Consider the following 16874-nt stretch of genomic DNA (forward strand, 5'->3'; position numbering starts at 1 on the left):
GACCTCTGAGCTCTGACCTCTGAACCAGAGGTGGAGGATGGGACATGTGACCAGTATGCGAGGTCAATTTTCTTTCAGCTAGGGCCTATAGGCTAATAGTATCGAATACATCTGATGTCTCACAACACAGGATTCGGCATGCCTCTAATTCTTCCCAGCAACGTGGAATATTCCGAACATTCTAAATTTTATGTTTAGTCTATAATTAATTATAAAATAAATCTACTAACCATTTTATGTCTGTATTTTTTTAACATAACTATTAGTACAGTGCATCCATCAAAAACAAGGGGCTTTCAACTGATAATGCCTCATATAATGCAGTATTGAGACATTGATTATTCAAACACGGCATCCGTCCGCGCTCTTCATCATCTGTGATGAGAAATGTGTGTAATGCGCGCACACACGCAGCAGGCGCAGGCTGAGCAGCACACGGGCGCGCGCGCTGCTGTGAGATTATCCGAGCGCTCGGCAGCAGAGAGAGAGAGAGAGAGAAAGAGAAAGAGGGAGACGCGGAGGAGAGCAGCAGCAACACCGATCCTCAAGCAGCGTCTGGAGCAAGAGCTGGGCGGGGAAATAACTGCGGTACTGAAGAAATACTTCATTGCCGAACAGCAGCAATTTGTCGGCATCGCAACTTCGTCCGTGTAAAGCAAAATGTCATCGACGGGAAAAGACAACAGCTCCCAACATGCGAATTACGTGGGACCGTATCGCCTGGAAAAGACGCTTGGCAAAGGACAGACAGGTTTGTCCTTTTGTGTGCTTGAGATCTGGGATGATGACACGCGCTGCTCAATACGATGACTAAATATGATGCGCGCGCGCGTGTGTGTGTGTGTTTGCTTGTGCTGACATGTCATTGTGTAGAGAGGTTTTCCGCAGATTAAGGACCTTTGCCTACTTTTCTGACCATCTGGTGAGATCTTATTAGTTGCAAAAAATAATAAATTGTTGCTGTTTTTTGTTGTTGTTGGGTGGAACAAGTTGGAAAACGTTTGCATTCTCTTTCTAGAAAAGGAACTTGGTCTTCGCAAATGACAGTTTGGCTTTGCGGCTCGCTTTGCCCCTGCCTAATGCCGTTAATCCCGATTTGTCAGACAACAGGATGTGGTTGCACTTGCAGGTCCCACTGCCGAATCCATTTGCCTCGTACAAGAGCTAGAATTGAATGTTTGACATCAGGGTACAGGTGGCCCTCTTATGCTGCTGCTGCTGCTGCTGCTGATGGGACAGTTTTGGTGCATCCGTAGTGCACCATGTGTTCAACCTAATTTCCTCTGCAGTCCGGTGGTGCTGAAATATAGTGTTGAAGTTTGAGACGGGCTATAAGGGAAACTAGTCTTGCTTTAGTTCTGCCACAGGCCACTGAGAGCCTGCTTGCTGATTTGAGCTGTTGTGCTAATCAATACCATAATCATATAGCCTAGGTTTATATGACCACGTATTGAATGACAAAAAGGTTATTATTATTTTCGGTTTATTGCTGAGAATGGCTGCATGACATGGGAGTGAGGAGGACGAATGATTGATCTGGGGGCATTTTTTTTTTGTGTGCTCAATGTTCTGTGGCCAGTGTGGCTTCGGTGGAGAACAGTTCTTGAGTCGATATCCATGGCCAGACGTATCCAAGTCAGGGGCCTGCAGCTGTTATGCAACACATTAACTGCAACTGTTAGAGTATCAGATTGACTGTATTTCGAAGAACATGGAAGCCAGGGTTGATGATAGTCAGGTCTTCATGTTCTCAATCATGTTTCCTGTTAAGAGTAACCAGTAAGGCTGCAATCTAACATTGGCATATGTGACCCTGGATCACAAAACCAGTCACAAGTCGCACGGGTATATTTGTGGCAATAGCCAACAATATATCGTATGGGTCAAAATTATCGATTTTTCTTTTATGCCAAAAATCAGTAGGCTATTAAGTAAAAATCGTGGTCCATGAAGAAGATGTTTTGTAAATTTCCTACTGTAAATATATAAAACATTTCTTTGTGTGAGTGAATGCAGCACAATCGCGAACATATACTGTATGTACAACTTTAAAGGCGATTTTCTCAACGTTTAGATTTTTTCGCACCCTCATATTCCAGATTTTCAAATTGTTGTATCTCTGCCAAATATTTTCCTATCCTAACAAACCATACATCAATTGAAAACTTATTTATTCAGCATGTCAATTTCAGAAAATTGACCCATGTGATAATATGGGACCTTTTGTGGTCCAGGGTCACATATAGATGATTTGACAGCTTAAAAAATGTAGCATTTGGTTTTTATTATTATTAAAGGAATCATAATTGCATTGTTGTGGCCTTTAGTCTGTGTCAATTAGCTCTGAAGCAATTTATATAATGTTCTAAACATTTCATGTTAAATTTCACTTTCAACAAATGTACACATCTAAAATTTGCAGTTTCTTCCTGTGTCCAAATATACCATATGCAAAAAGTAAAGCATTACTCCCGATCGAATGAGTATGATGTCTGAATATACATTATTTATGAAACAATAGGTAAATTATACGTGTATGATGTGTATCTGCTGAGATTCTAAAGTGTGCAGTTAGTGATGACACTTTGCTAAGTCCGAGGTAGTTGAGTAGTTGTCAGATTTCAAAATGATAACTGTGAGGCAGATGGGTCTTTTCAAGTACAGTATAAGTGATTATACCAGGAAAGTTGTTACTTGTGGTTAAATTGTACTTAACACCAAAGTAAAATATTTTTGTCGTTGCTGTTAGTACGTCAAAAGTCAAATAAAACACAGGCCCAAGCCAAGGACAGTGCCAACATGGTGGGTGAAGTATAATATCTAGGAATGTATTCATATAAAGACATGCATACTTAAAGAACGCACTTCGTCAACTGTCGAGGACTACGTTCTCCATCAAATTTAGTATATACTCTGACTGATATTTGGATGCAACTTTTCTCTTCTGGGAAAAATATTGATGACTCATTTTGCACTCGTGGACGTGTCTAAATTTTTGTCCCAATAAGAATCTAAATGATCACCTACGTCTGCCTAGCAACAGCAATTAACAGATCATGGTCCATAGCTGTTATATGAACTAAAAGCTATTTGCTATTCAAAAATAAAGACAAACCATTTCAATAGGAAAATGAATTGCACTCATCAAGCCATTTAATGGGGTATTAAAGGGATAGTTCACTCAAGAATTAAAATCCTGTCGTCATTTACTCAGCCTCATGTCATTCCATATCTCAATGCTTTTCTTTCTCCTGCTGAACACAACATTTTCAGAAATGTGTCAGTGCCCCCCCCCCATACAATTCTATGCCTTTCTTTCTCCTGTTGAAAATAACATTTTCTGAAATGTGTCAGTGTTTTTTTTTCACTCCATACAATTCAATGCCTTTCTTTCTCCTGCTGAAAATAACATTTTCAGAAATGTGTTAGTGTCCCCCCCATACAATTGGAGTCAATGGTCACCAAAACAGTTGGATTACCAACGTTCTTCAAAATATCTTTTGTGTTCTGCAAAGGAAAAAAAAGCCATATAGATGTGGAACGACACGATGAGAGTTAGTAAATTATGACAGAATTTAAATTTTTGAGTGAACAATCCATTTAATACCCCATTAAATGTCTTGATGAGTGCAGTTTATTTTCCAGTGACAACATTTCCCATTAAAACAGAAAGTTAGGGCAGGCTGATTTTCTTTTTTTGGGTGATCTTCTATCTCTTTAACAAGGCTTCAGCAGAATTATAGTCACATTTCTCATTTAACCGAACAATAGTAAGTTGCAAAATGCAACCAGTGCTAGCAATATGTCTATATGGAGTAATTACTGTAAATACATGCATTGCTTGTTGTTTAATAGAGAGATGTCTCACACTGTTCATTTAAGAATAGGACGTTTTGTCTGCAATTAAACTATTGGCTCCGTTTCTTAAAATAAATCCTTGTGTAGCCCGTGGTTAGAGAAGAGCGGAGGGTATTCCTGCTTGTTCTGCTGCCGTTGGCATGGCTGCTGAGAGAATGCTGCACAATGAACGCCGCTTCTCAGTGCTGCCGCTGCAGAGGAGAGCCCATATGTCATGAGAGAGGCTCACACATAGAAAGAGGAGCTTGGGGGAGGGGTGGGGATAGATGGGAAGGGGGTGGGTTTGGGGATGAAGGAGAGAGAGTTCTCAGAGCTAAAGCGGGACCCCCATGGGAAACAGTAAAAAGGACGCTCTAGTTTAATTTACCCCCCTCCTTCACCTCCCCAAATCAAAACGGATGTACGTGCCTGTATTTTTGCCTTTTCTGTTTCTTTGTGATGCTTCAGCCATCGCATATAGCGTCCTCGCTGCTCGAGTCAGTTGAAAGTAGGCAGAGGAAGATTACAGGAGATCACCGGCTGAGACGGATTGGAACGTGGTAGTGGTTACCAAAAAACAATAACGTTACAATACCTTCTAGGGGTGTAACCATACGGTCATGTCACGATTTGGTTCGAAACTACTATACTGATCTCACAGTACAATACTCTCACAATACTTTAAACTAAGAGTTAAAACGGCAGACATATGATAAACAAAAGTGCTAAATGCTAAATTTAGTATTACATCTGGAATGGACTAGAGACACACATGCTTGCACTCTGTCCCTGAGTACATACATTTAAAATGTTTTAAATATTGTATTTTACAAAATAATGCATTTCGTTTCTAATAATAATGAATATGGAAGCTCAAATGTGTGACCTTATGGTTTTACCATATTTAATGCTAAATCTAATCTGTCTAAACTTTCATTTTGGGTAAACTATACATAATACATTGTTGCTATCCACTATATTGTTGAATTTTTGTATTGCAATATATTGTTACACTGCTTTTTGTGAGACTCGTGCAGTTACTGTGTACTGCCAATTCGTTCTGTTCGTATCCCCTCTTCTCTACTTATTCCCTCCTCTTCTCCTTCCTTCACTCTGTCAGGGTGTCCCAAAGGAAGCCCGTTAATGAAGCGGCGAAGTGCTTGAATCACGAACACTGTCACGGGCAGAAACAGTGCCCTCTTGCTGGGTCAGGGTTAGACGGCGTGTACGGGCAGGCTCCATGCAGAGCCCCAGGCCTCCACCGCTTTTCCAGCATGGACATGGAGATGATCAAGCTATATATACACACTACCTCAGGGCCAGTGAGTGTCTGTAACTGGTGCAAGGCGGATATGAAGAGCTGCAGGCAGAACCACATAAAGTATGGTCAATTTGCTGCAGTGCACGAAGGGTTGATTTCAATCCAAGGTAGTGCTTTCATGCAAGGGATGCCATTGCTTCTCTTTGCCAGAATGTATTTTAGAAAGACGCAGTATTAGCACTAGGCCTATTCAATGACACTTTAACCCTTAAATGGTTGAATGTTTTGCCAATCATGGGTGGGGTAGTGAATGACGTCCCAGGTCAAAAAAGACCCAAGTTATGTGTTTATGAGTTAAGGTGAAGTCAGTGCCAATAACGACACCAAACAGAAGTGTTGAAATACTATCGTTCTGACAAACAGATAGTGCCACCCTAAACTAATGCTTTTGGTTTAGTCATATGTTTCTGGTTGGAATGCTCAAACTTTTTTGTTTTCGAAGGAACTCAAACTATGAATGGCTTACTTGGTATGAGAGACATTTTGCATCATTTTAAGCCATGGTCATATATTATGGAATTTAGAATTGGCAAATGATGCATATTGTTTTGAAATATTTAAATCAATAATCTGTCATCATTTACTCACCTCCATGTCGTTTCAAACTTGTATGATCTTCTTTCTTATGCAGAACTCAATAGAAGGTATATTGAAGAATGTTTATACAATGATGATCAGTGGGCTCCAAAACACCATTGGTCCCCACTGACTTTCAAAGTATGGACCAAAAAACAATACTGAGACATTTTTCAAAATATGTTTTTTGTGTGTACCGGAGAAGAAAGACATATGTACAGGTTTGGAACAATGAGAATGTGCGTAATAATTGTTGGGTGAACTATCACTTTACATACAATGGCTTGTAATATAAAAAATGGAGCCGTATTATCCAGTTAGTTTCCTTGACTAAGGGAGAGAAGTTAAGATAATATAGTTAGGAGGGAGGGAGATCAAATCACACTTTAGGAAACTCTTCGTCACCACAAAGAATGTTTTGTTTTTAGCCTGAAAAGCCTGTTTGAAATGTCAGCTGTTGACTGTCTTGCTGGGCTGACTTTGTGAACAATTTGTCAGTGTGTTTCTGTCTGAGGGGGTTGCAGTCTCCCAGACATATTCCAGCCTTCAGTTGGCTCTCATTTACTAAGTGCCAGATAGCAGTGGTTGGTTGTCATGGCTGCGCCCCCTTCCCACAAGCCTTTTCTTACAATGGCCATGCTTTCCATCTTTCCAGAGATCAGAGGCAGACAGCAACAGTCCTCGAAGCCCCTCTTTCCCACCCTTGATTTATGTAGATTACATTCACTCTCTGCTATTAACACTGTAAGATGTGCACAGATGAATCTATAGAGGAATACGAAGCCTTTACGTCATACGCAAGAAATTAATCCTACAGAAAACTGTTGAAGGAATGTGCGCTGGAATGATTGGTAGAGCAGAGCTGATTCCACTGATGGGCTCTTATACATGAGATTAGAGTATTTCTCATTTAAGGCTGGAATGAACTGCCAACATTTTGTTCCTTGTTGACTAGCAATTATATAAATATATTTATATTTAGTTGTGGTTTATTGCTCATTCTTGTCACTCATCATTAATTTTCCTTGCAATGAATCCTCTCTCTTGAGCCTAAGGAACATTTTAAAGAGATTCCATGCTTTCCCTGCCAGTGTTTTGTGCTAAACATTTTTCATCGTGAGAAACATCAAATTCGGTGCACTAAAAGTGTTGTTGTACATTATTATATTTAATATACGATGGGGCTGTTGAAGGCTTGAGTCTGATTGGTTGAGTAACATTCTAATGTATGCAATTATTTTCAGGGAAACGCACGGGTAAAGTAGTTCCAGGCAGGTCTTGACCTTATTACAGTTCCATATCACTTCGCCAAATGATTTCAGTTATTTCAAAGGTCTTTACAGCCCACAGAACTAAAACCCACAACGACACCGACCAAGCACATAAATATAGTAAACAATAGGATAAAAATGACGTACAGAATGATTTACGGAAAGCACATACAAAGCAAAAAGTCACAAAAATTTCAAGATAAACCTCATAGGTTGACCACTATTTCCAACAAGCTAAATTTTTTTTATATATTTCAACATAACAAAATTGCATGAAAAGCACTATTTTGTTCTCCATGTGTTGATGTGTTTCCTTTTGAATTTGCTAGTTGATAATCTGTGGCAGGTGGTATAAGAGGGAGGGGTATTCACATTCAAGAGAGCATTTGATTGGGCAGAAAAATCTGTGTGTTGCAGGATGAGTCATCAGTATATTTTGGTCCGTTTACCAGAATAGAAAGACTAATTTAATTGTGCGCAGTATAATTGTGTACATGTGCTAAAAGAGAAGTTTGTCATTGTTTAGGAGTGCATTAGCTTATGACCTCAAAGCCAACATAAATGGAATAGCATTTTGATTGAATGGGATTAATAACTATTTATAGTATCAAAATCTCAAAAGCTAGTCTCCCTTCTGTTTTGGTGGAGATTTGTCCAGACAGAAGTGTCATTTGTGCTGCACATATTATCTGTGGCGTGGTGCTATACATTGCATTGTGTAGTTTTGGTGGTCCCCTCCCCCTTTCCCACTGCAGAAAATTGCTCCCTAGTGTCTGATGCAGCTGTGAAGCCTTTTATCAGAGAAACACAGCAGAGACCCTTAACTCCTGGTGTTGTCCCTACCATGTTCCTCTCTCTATTGCCATCACACCATCCCATTCAGCACCGTCTTTTAGCTTTGCTTTCTTGCCATGAATGCTATGTGTGGTATCTGCTCTTTACACAACATTTGGAGGTTTTAGCTGGAGGGTATTGGCAGTTCCAAGGTTGGAGTCACAGGACTGACGTGAACAATTCTGATGTGACTTTATTTGTGACTTGCCATGTAGAGAAGCATCTAATCAGAAATGGCACAGCCAAGAGCAATAATTGCAGAAATAGCAATCTTACTGTACACTGTTATACGTATCATGAAATGCTACAAGTACATCTGCAGTGACACTGTCCAAACAGTGGGCAACTGCTCAACAGATGGACTAATTCTGGGCTTGATTAGGAGAGACATTTAGCCTGTAGCCTGTGTGAAGTGCTTTGGTGCCTATCTGCTAGTTCAAGCCAAAACGGAGACTGCAAGCACAGATTAATGGGAATACACTGATAGTACACGGACAGTGAGAGAGAGGGAGGGAGAAGGGGTTAAATAAGTGAAAGGTACAGAAATAAATGTGGAGGGAGAGGACAGTAAAAGAGAGAGTTTGAGTGGAATAGATTGTAGAGAACTTGAAAGTCGGGGAGAGATAAACATAGTGTTTGAGAGGGAGAGTAAAAAAATAACCCTAAAAATTACAAATCTATCATAATTTACTATCCCTGGTAACCTTTTCTTGAAGTTAGAAAGTGTTAGTTCACCCAAAAATTCAAATTGTCATTATTTACTCACTGAATTCTGTCCCTGTTTCTGTAACTTTGAAGCTAAAAAAAATGCCATAATGAGATCATAAAAGTATAATCCATGTAAATCAAGTCTTCTGAAGAGAAACGCTCACTTTGTAGGATGAACAGATTTAATTTAGGCTTTTATTTCCATATACACTTTAATCAATGCTCATACAATGTGAATGAACAAACCTCATTCGTTCTTGCGGGTCAAACAAGCACATTTGATCTTCCGTTTACCACATTTAAAGCGCTCTATGAATGTGCGTCGATTGATGTTGATGACAGAATTTTCATTTTTGCTCGAACTATCCCTTTAGTATCGAAGTATCATAAAAGTGGTCAATACAATGTGTGTGCTAAACTCCAAACCATATGATAGCTTTATGTGATGAACAGATCTTCCAGTCCTGTGAGCTGTTAACAGTTGCGACTGGATTGAGTCAGTGAGTTAAACACCTGAACCAGATCAGTATGTGAATTTGAGAACATTTTGCCCCCTGGTTCATTAAAAAGATCCAACTCTCAAGAATGATTTCTTTATGAAACAGACAACCCTACTTTCAGTGAATAATGATTTCGAAATATCAATTTGATTTCCATCTGTGTCTCACATAAACTTATTGTAGAGAACTTGGAAATAATGTACAAGTTGAATGGACCATTTTTATGCTGCTCTTTGGAGCCTGACAGTCCCAGTCCTCATTCATCTAGCATATAAAGAGTGTCCAGGGTATTCTTCAGAAGTTTACCTTTCATGTTCCACAGAAGAAAGAAAGTGAATCAAGTTTGCAAAGACGTAAGGGTGAGTAAACAATGACAGAATTCATTTTTAGGTGAAATATTCCTTCAAAAAACAAAAACAAACAATTGACTGATTTGTTTTACCACAAAAAAGATACTCAAGCATGAACATGTCAGTCTCACATAGTTACAGATGACTGAAGGCTAAACAAGCAGTTTAAGCACAGAGCACACTGAAAATAGAAATTTTAAGACAGCGTTACAATACAAATGTATTCATGTATTATATTCTTTGGGTGTTTGTGCCATTGTGCCAGTACTGTATGAATGAAATGAGGTGTCATGTTGTTTTGCACGCATGATTGATTGGTAAAGAACCCAGAAGGGCTGGATATCCTGTCCAGATGGTGGGGTTTGGTCAAGCCGTGTCATTAGTCAGGTGGTTGCTGATGCTTGGTGGCCCCTTTATTCGCAACTGAAAGGCATTATTTTTATTTTACTTAAAGAGTAAATTACAAGAGAGAATTTACAGGTGAAAATTAACAGGGTTTGAGGGAATGAGTGTATAAGCTAGTACACCCAGCTTAGAGACTAGCTATTTGCAAATCACTTGAGTACAATTTCACAGAGTATTAATTGTGTGGCAGAGTACTACTCATTTTCAACCAATCACTGCCTGTGCCGCCCAACCCCAGCAATAGAATAATAGCTACACACATCTTTTTTCCCCTGTCTAAGGCAAGTTGAGGGTTTCTATGGAAACCGGGGGAGGCTGTGTGCAATTTTATACATATGTTTTCTGGACGGCTATGCCGCATGGTTCCTCAGCCTTGCCTTGAGGGTCCAGCTATTGATTGTAGCTTCTCTGAGTTATTAGAATGTGAATGAGGATCTCCCCCATCTCTTAATGTGTGCTCAATAATGCCTTTCAAGGCCGAATTTGAGCTTGGACCTTGTCTGATATTATCGGTTAGCTCATAATTTCACACCTAATGATGGGATCTGGTGTACCAATGGGAGTTTTTGAATGCCCGAAGGGTTCCTGTAGAACTGAACACAGTTTAATGGTTCTTGGTTATGTCTGTCTGTACTTCAGTTTATAATAGCTAGAAGACCTGAAAGTCTTGCCTTTAAAGTGTTCAGAAGCATTCATACTTAGTGGGACTGTGATAATTTAGTATGTTTATTTTGATATTCAGTCACATGAGATATAAAAGGAAAGCGCTCCAATTTGTAGATGTTGGGTCGACAAGGCTTTAAAGGGATAGTTTACCCTAAAATGAAAATTCTCTCATCATTTACTTAACCTGTCATTCCAAACCAGTATGCCTTTTTTTTCTCTTCTGTTTACCATAAAAGTAGATATTTTGATCCATTATTTTTTATCCATTAAGTAAGTGGGATCCAATATTGTTTGTACCACAACATTCTTCAAGTATCTCCCTTTGTGTTCCACAGATGGAAGAAAATCAGAGCAGGGGCTTTGGAACTTTGGTACAATTTTGGAATTTTCATTTTTGGGTGAACTATCTATTTAACCCCAACTGTGAGTACTGAGTTCAAGACAACAGCAGCATTGGCCAGTGCAACATAAACCTAAAACAACTGAGTGCGCCTTTAAATAGACTAAACCATAAAAAATGCTTAGATTATTGCTATTGAGGTGGCTTTAGAATTACCTAAATTAATGGAGAAAGTGTTTTCAGAGATTAAATTTAGAAATCAGTGGGAAATCAGAACAAAGGCTGCTTATTTTGACACCAACACAATGCAGGGAGAGAGGGACAGAGAGAAAGAAGTGTTATTTATATCATAAGCGTTCCTCTCCCACTTTTCTTTGAATGTTTCTCTGAGCAAATGCAGGTTACGGACGCTATTTTTCAGTGCTTTCATTAGTTTGCCTGTGGCACTGCCTCATTAATTCTTTGCCTGTCAATGTAGTATGTGTTAATATAGTTGTAATGAAATATTCAGCCGTTTCTCCATGAGGAATGCATGAGGTTTGTTGCTCTACAGGGATCCATTCAACATAGAGTTCACACACCATAACCATTTTCTACCATTATTACTAATTTGAACGTGGCTAGTAAATGGGTTTATAAGGCATGCTTTGCACATGATCAGTGCTGAGGTATGTTGATATGATGAAGAAAAGAGTAAATGACTGCAGGAGAAGCAGCCAGCATGCTTTCTTTGAACACTGGAGTCAAACTCAATTAATGGCAAAGCTTTGTTTGCCTCCACAGCCAATCTATCATGAGAGGGATCACAAAGCTTTTAGATGCACACGATACAGAGCATTTCATAGTAATTCAGTCTGTGCAATTTCATGCTACAAACACCATAGTAAATACTTGCTGTAATAATAATAATTAATAATAATAAATAATATTTAATAATATTCTATCTTATGTTTATTTCTTATGTGAAATGTCATGAGCATGCACCACTGGTGCCCGTGAGCGGAAAATACGCTCTTGCAACTTGGGCTGCCGGCCGCCGCGTCAGGAAGTCTTGCGTCTCAGGTCTCGCGATGTAAACAATTGCTTTACGGCCAAAAGAAATCTGCTAAAATGCTGTCATTATTGCGCTCCCTCACGCTGTCCGAACCCGAATGAAGAAGACGTTTTAAAGAATGTCCCATCTGCTTTGATGTCGTTGATCTATAGCCTCTGGTGTCTGAGAATCACCAACTTTACAACAGTGTTGTCAAATATCTATTCCGAAGCTGTGGGGGGAGCTCTAGAGAGAAACCTGCGAGCAAAAAGCGAGAATACAGCGAAGAAATCCCGAAGCTACTGAGTGCTGCTTTAAATTAGATTTAGGACTGGGTTATGATATTTTCCTGATTCAGTTCTGATTCATAGGCAACTCAAAAAGTTTTTTTAGTTATGCTGTCCATTTTGCTATTCTTGCATATGAAATAATTTCTCTCTCAGCTAATGCTGTGAATTATACAGACCAGCATTTTGGGCTCTTTGGGCCTTTTCAAACTATTCATTGAAACAAACTGCTCATAACAGATTGTTATGGGAATTAGACTACACTGGTCGCACTGTATGTTTTTGATTCACTGAAAAGAACCGGCTCATAAGAAAATCTTTTTTTTTTTAAATAAATTATATATTTAAAAAATATTCTTTCATACTTTACATTGAAAGTGTTTTTGAAAATAATCTTTACAGTACGTGTGTTGTGTAAACACACTGTAAATGTAACATGTCACCAGACTTTCTTTATTTGAGCGATGAAAGTTAATGACCTGCATTAATTTGTGCAATTGACAAGAAATCATTCATCCGTTTCCATTTCAAGTTGCCCTGCTCCTGTAGCGACTTTCCTCATGCCTGAATGAGCTTTGTGTTGTAAATGACATCATGTGACCAGCTCCTCATATCCATATGACACGGACAGAGCCAATGAGAGGTCTCGCTAACTAGATAACTGTGTCAACATGAATCATTGTTATTGATATTGCCTGGCACATCAGACCAGGCAGGGCATACGGTTCAGAGACTCTTTTTTTGTCTCATTTACCCCTATTAGAAACTGAAATAATCCATCCCTGGCGTAATTGGAAATCCACCCACGTGTTACTGTAAAATACACACACAAGCATTAAGGAACTTGGTCATTCTGCGTCTGTTCAAAATATGTTAAAAACATAACTACAAGAGATAGCGGCTCATCGCCTCGGGCTACATTGAGGTTGTGATCTCTCCGCAAAGTCAAGACCCTCACACCCCGCAGAACACACACAGATGGCCCCGCGACTGCTCGTGCGTGTCTGCGTATGCGCTCGTGTTCCTCCGCAGCTTTTAGCCTTTGCGCAGGCTTCTGATCAAGTGGCATAATCATATTAGGGAGGTGGGGAGAGGGTGAACAGACATTATTTTCACTTTGACTGCAATGATGACAGTTACTGCCACGGGCACATTGAGAGAGAGAGAGAGACAGTTTGGTTGCCAGCTAATTCCTGTCTGTGTGTACAGTATGTGCGCACTGGGCTCCTTCTAATTTAGTTGTGCTCTGGACTGAGGAGACTCAAGGAGTGAGGCTGCGTTACTGCATTACAGCACAGCAACTGTTGCCAGACGTGTCTCTGTGGAGATGGTGCGGCACACATGCTGAGCACATCTGGCTTGGGCGAGTGCTGCCTGGTTCAGCATGGCAACAGCATCACACAGCCCTACAGACCGTCACAAGGAGGGGTCAGGGCCTGCTCTCTGCTCAGATTTTAGCCCTCACACTGAATGCAGATCTGGTACCTCTTCTCTGTTCATTTTTTAAGTTCAGCTTGAGCTGGAAGTCAAGCAGTGATTGATAAATGGATCTCTTTTAGTCTTTACAGGGCTATTTTATTGTTAAACGTTTGACAAATTGACTTATTAAACCCTGAATTGTTTATTAATAACCTATAAAATTGATTCCTGTGACACATTGGTGCATAGTGTTTCTTATCGTATGTTGTGAGTGCTGCTGATATATAGTTTCATAAGGGTGCGTATCTCTGGCCTGTGTTTGAATGGAAGTGCATTATTGCTTTTTGCGTGGTTTTATATTACCCATATTGCACTTGTGCAGTCCAGTATTATTTTTCTCCTTACATTAGCCACAGAGTGCTTTATGAAAGATATTATTTTCTGCTGGATGCTTTATGCTGAAGAAGAAAAATCCTTTATTTCAGTGCATTACATGTGGGCATCTTCCTTTGCTTTCAGCCCTGTCACTATGGTTACAGCAATGTTTGACTGTGTGTGTGTGTGTGTGTGTGTGTGTGTGTGTGTGTGTGTGTGTGTGTGTATACATCTTTTGATTTTATATGTTTAATGGATTGGAAATGTCATTGAATAGCAGTGAGAAAATAGCATGTAAAGCAGAGCAAATAAAATGTACAGTTCCTAATATTGACTGGTTATATATTCAAATTAAATTGATCAAAACTGAGAGTAAAGACATTTCCTGAATCATCACAGAATCCTGAAAACCCACGTTTTCCACAAAAATATTAAGCAGCACAACTGTTTATAACAATAAATAATAATAAGTTATTATTAGTTTATATATAGTTTCTTGAGCATCAAATCAGCATATTTGAATGATTTCTGAAGGATCATGTGACATTGAAGATTGAGTAATGACTGCTCAAATTTTCAAATAGTAATATTTCACAATATTACTTGTTCTACTGTTATTTATTTATTGGTGAGCATAAGAGGCTTCTTTCAATGTGAGACATCAAGATATAAAAAAAAAAAAAAAAATAGAAGAAATTAACACGCATACACAGATGAATTGTGGAATTCTGTGAATTGAAACATGAATACAAATTTGTGAGTTACTTAAACATTGTTGAAATACGAAGAGTGAGCATATATCCAGTATTTCCTCAAGAGAATGACAGGCGCATTATCCAGAATATGCTGATTACATGCATACAGAAATATTCCAATAACTGTGAACCATGTAAACCAAAATATGGACCTTATTCTGAAGATGAAGTGCATTAAAACGTGGTCAATGATTTAAATTGGTTGGGGTATTAGGCATGTTTGGTTGGGTAGCTGGCTGAAAGCAGGTCATGTTGCCCCACTGTGTCACCGGCTGACCAGATGAGGGGGTTTGGGGATTATTCAGGCCCCCCACAGCTGCAGCCACAGCCCTGAGTGGAACAGATGGCCGTCTGCATGTTAAGGCAGTCACCCCCACCACCACCATCACAGCACACATGCACAAATACACAACGTATGACAGAAGCATCGTTGTGACATGTGCTATACAAAACTATTATCTCCATTTTTCATGTTCCTTGATTTGATTGTACATCCTTGTGTTGACTGATCTGCGGCCGGCGCTCAGAGACACTCGGCAGACTCTCTGAACTGGCCAGTGTCACTTTGCCTGTGGCTCAGTGCCAAACTGATTCAAGGGCGTCACTCTGTGCTGGATACAGTCAGAGTGCTGGAAGAGGTGAGGGGTCGGATTCGCCCCGCACAGATGCCACCCTCACACCCTTGATGGGTTGACTATGAAGCACCCTGACCTTGGAGTGCAGTAGGCTTGTTTTGTGTGATCCATCTCTGTAATATTCATCTTACAATAGTTAAATGATGACCATTTATAAATGTGATGTAAAATATAAAATTTCTTTCTTTCTTTCTTGTAATTTCTTCCAGACTGTAATTGTACTAACAGCACATCTCTCTCTTAAAACAGCCTTCATCATTCTTACCTGGGAGCTCACCTGTCTTACGTTTTTGTGTAGACTATTTCACAATAAAAATAATTCCACAGCACCATATAGTATCCAAGTTAAACGCTGGTAATGGCAAATGTATGTATTTTCCTATAACAACAATATAACTATTATTCAGCACATAATTGCATTTCATTACTGAATAATGTTCAGTAAAAAAAAGAAAGAAATTGTAATATATCACAATATCTTATCGCAGAATGCTTAAAATTGCAATAATGTTGTATCGTGGCTTAAGTATTGTGATAATATCATATCGTGGGGCCTCTGGCAATTCTCACCCCTAATATATAATTACCTCCACTAACATGCTCTATTTTTCTCTGTTAGTCTATATCTTTATATATAATCTGTGGAATTTCACCATTCATGTTGCGTCTTCCGTTTTTCACTCAATGAAAAAATTTAAATAAAATAAAATTCAATATAGTCATAATGATAATTTTGTTGTTCAAATAGATCATTAGAAATGACAATGAGGCCACATTAACTGAATTGGAAAAAAGGGTGAATGACATTATTGCATAATTACGCTGATCGTGTTTAGCAAATCATGTACGTAACATATTGAATGTTCTGTAGTGATGAGAACATAATGAAATATTATTCACTACATCCCTTTGCCAACTTGCATGAATATGCTATGCATATTTCAGAAATGGCCTGTGGTGTTGAAACTGAACTGGCGGTATGAATCTGACCTCTCTCGCTGAGCAAGCATCACATCACCAGTGCTTGATGGATGATTGGCCATATTTCCAGAATATTCAAAGACTAATGAGGTAACAATTGCAGATTACGTCATTTTTTTTGGATGACATCCCATTTTTCTGAAGACCACCCCCCAGCTCTCCATCTCCCTCTTTGTCTGTTTCACGTTCTCCTTCCATCTTTCTCCCAGCGCTTCCTTTGTGTTTGGCTGGAGAGCATGCCTGCTGGAGGGGGTCTATGACTCACAGAAGAGCAGGACTGTATTTTTAGCACTGATTCACCCCTTGCCATGGTGCTTCCTGTGAGGAATATGAAAACCCATGAAGCACATTTCTAGTAGCTCCATTATCAAGCATCATTTAACAGGTGCAAGTCGCACATTTACAGAACGTGGAGGGGGAGTATGGGAATAAAAGTCAGGACGCTTGAACCTGGGTGTCTTACATCTCGGAGGGTTTTAGAAGCAACTTTTTGAATCATTCCATCTATTTCTATTACTGCAATGATGAGGAACTGACAGAGGAAGCTGATGTTGTGACATAAACGACTCTGCCTTTTGACC

The 16874-nt window shown here is 39.4% G+C and overlaps 1 protein-coding gene across 1 annotated transcript in view; it reads left to right on the forward strand.

Moving 5' to 3' along the window:
* Positions 1-415: 415 nt before the first annotated feature.
* brsk2b (BR serine/threonine kinase 2b) overlaps positions 416-16874 on the forward strand; it is a 139140-nt gene continuing 122681 nt past the window's right edge. The window contains exon 1 of the mRNA XM_081394144.1: positions 416-751. Coding sequence (XP_081250270.1) covers positions 661-751 — 91 coding nt within the window. The 5' untranslated portion in view covers positions 416-660. The remainder of the gene's footprint in view (positions 752-16874) is intronic.

The sequence above is a fragment of the Scardinius erythrophthalmus genome (assembly GCF_964197995.2).
Source record: "Scardinius erythrophthalmus genome assembly, chromosome: 2".
NCBI classification, from domain to species: Eukaryota; Metazoa; Chordata; class Actinopteri; order Cypriniformes; family Leuciscidae; genus Scardinius; species Scardinius erythrophthalmus.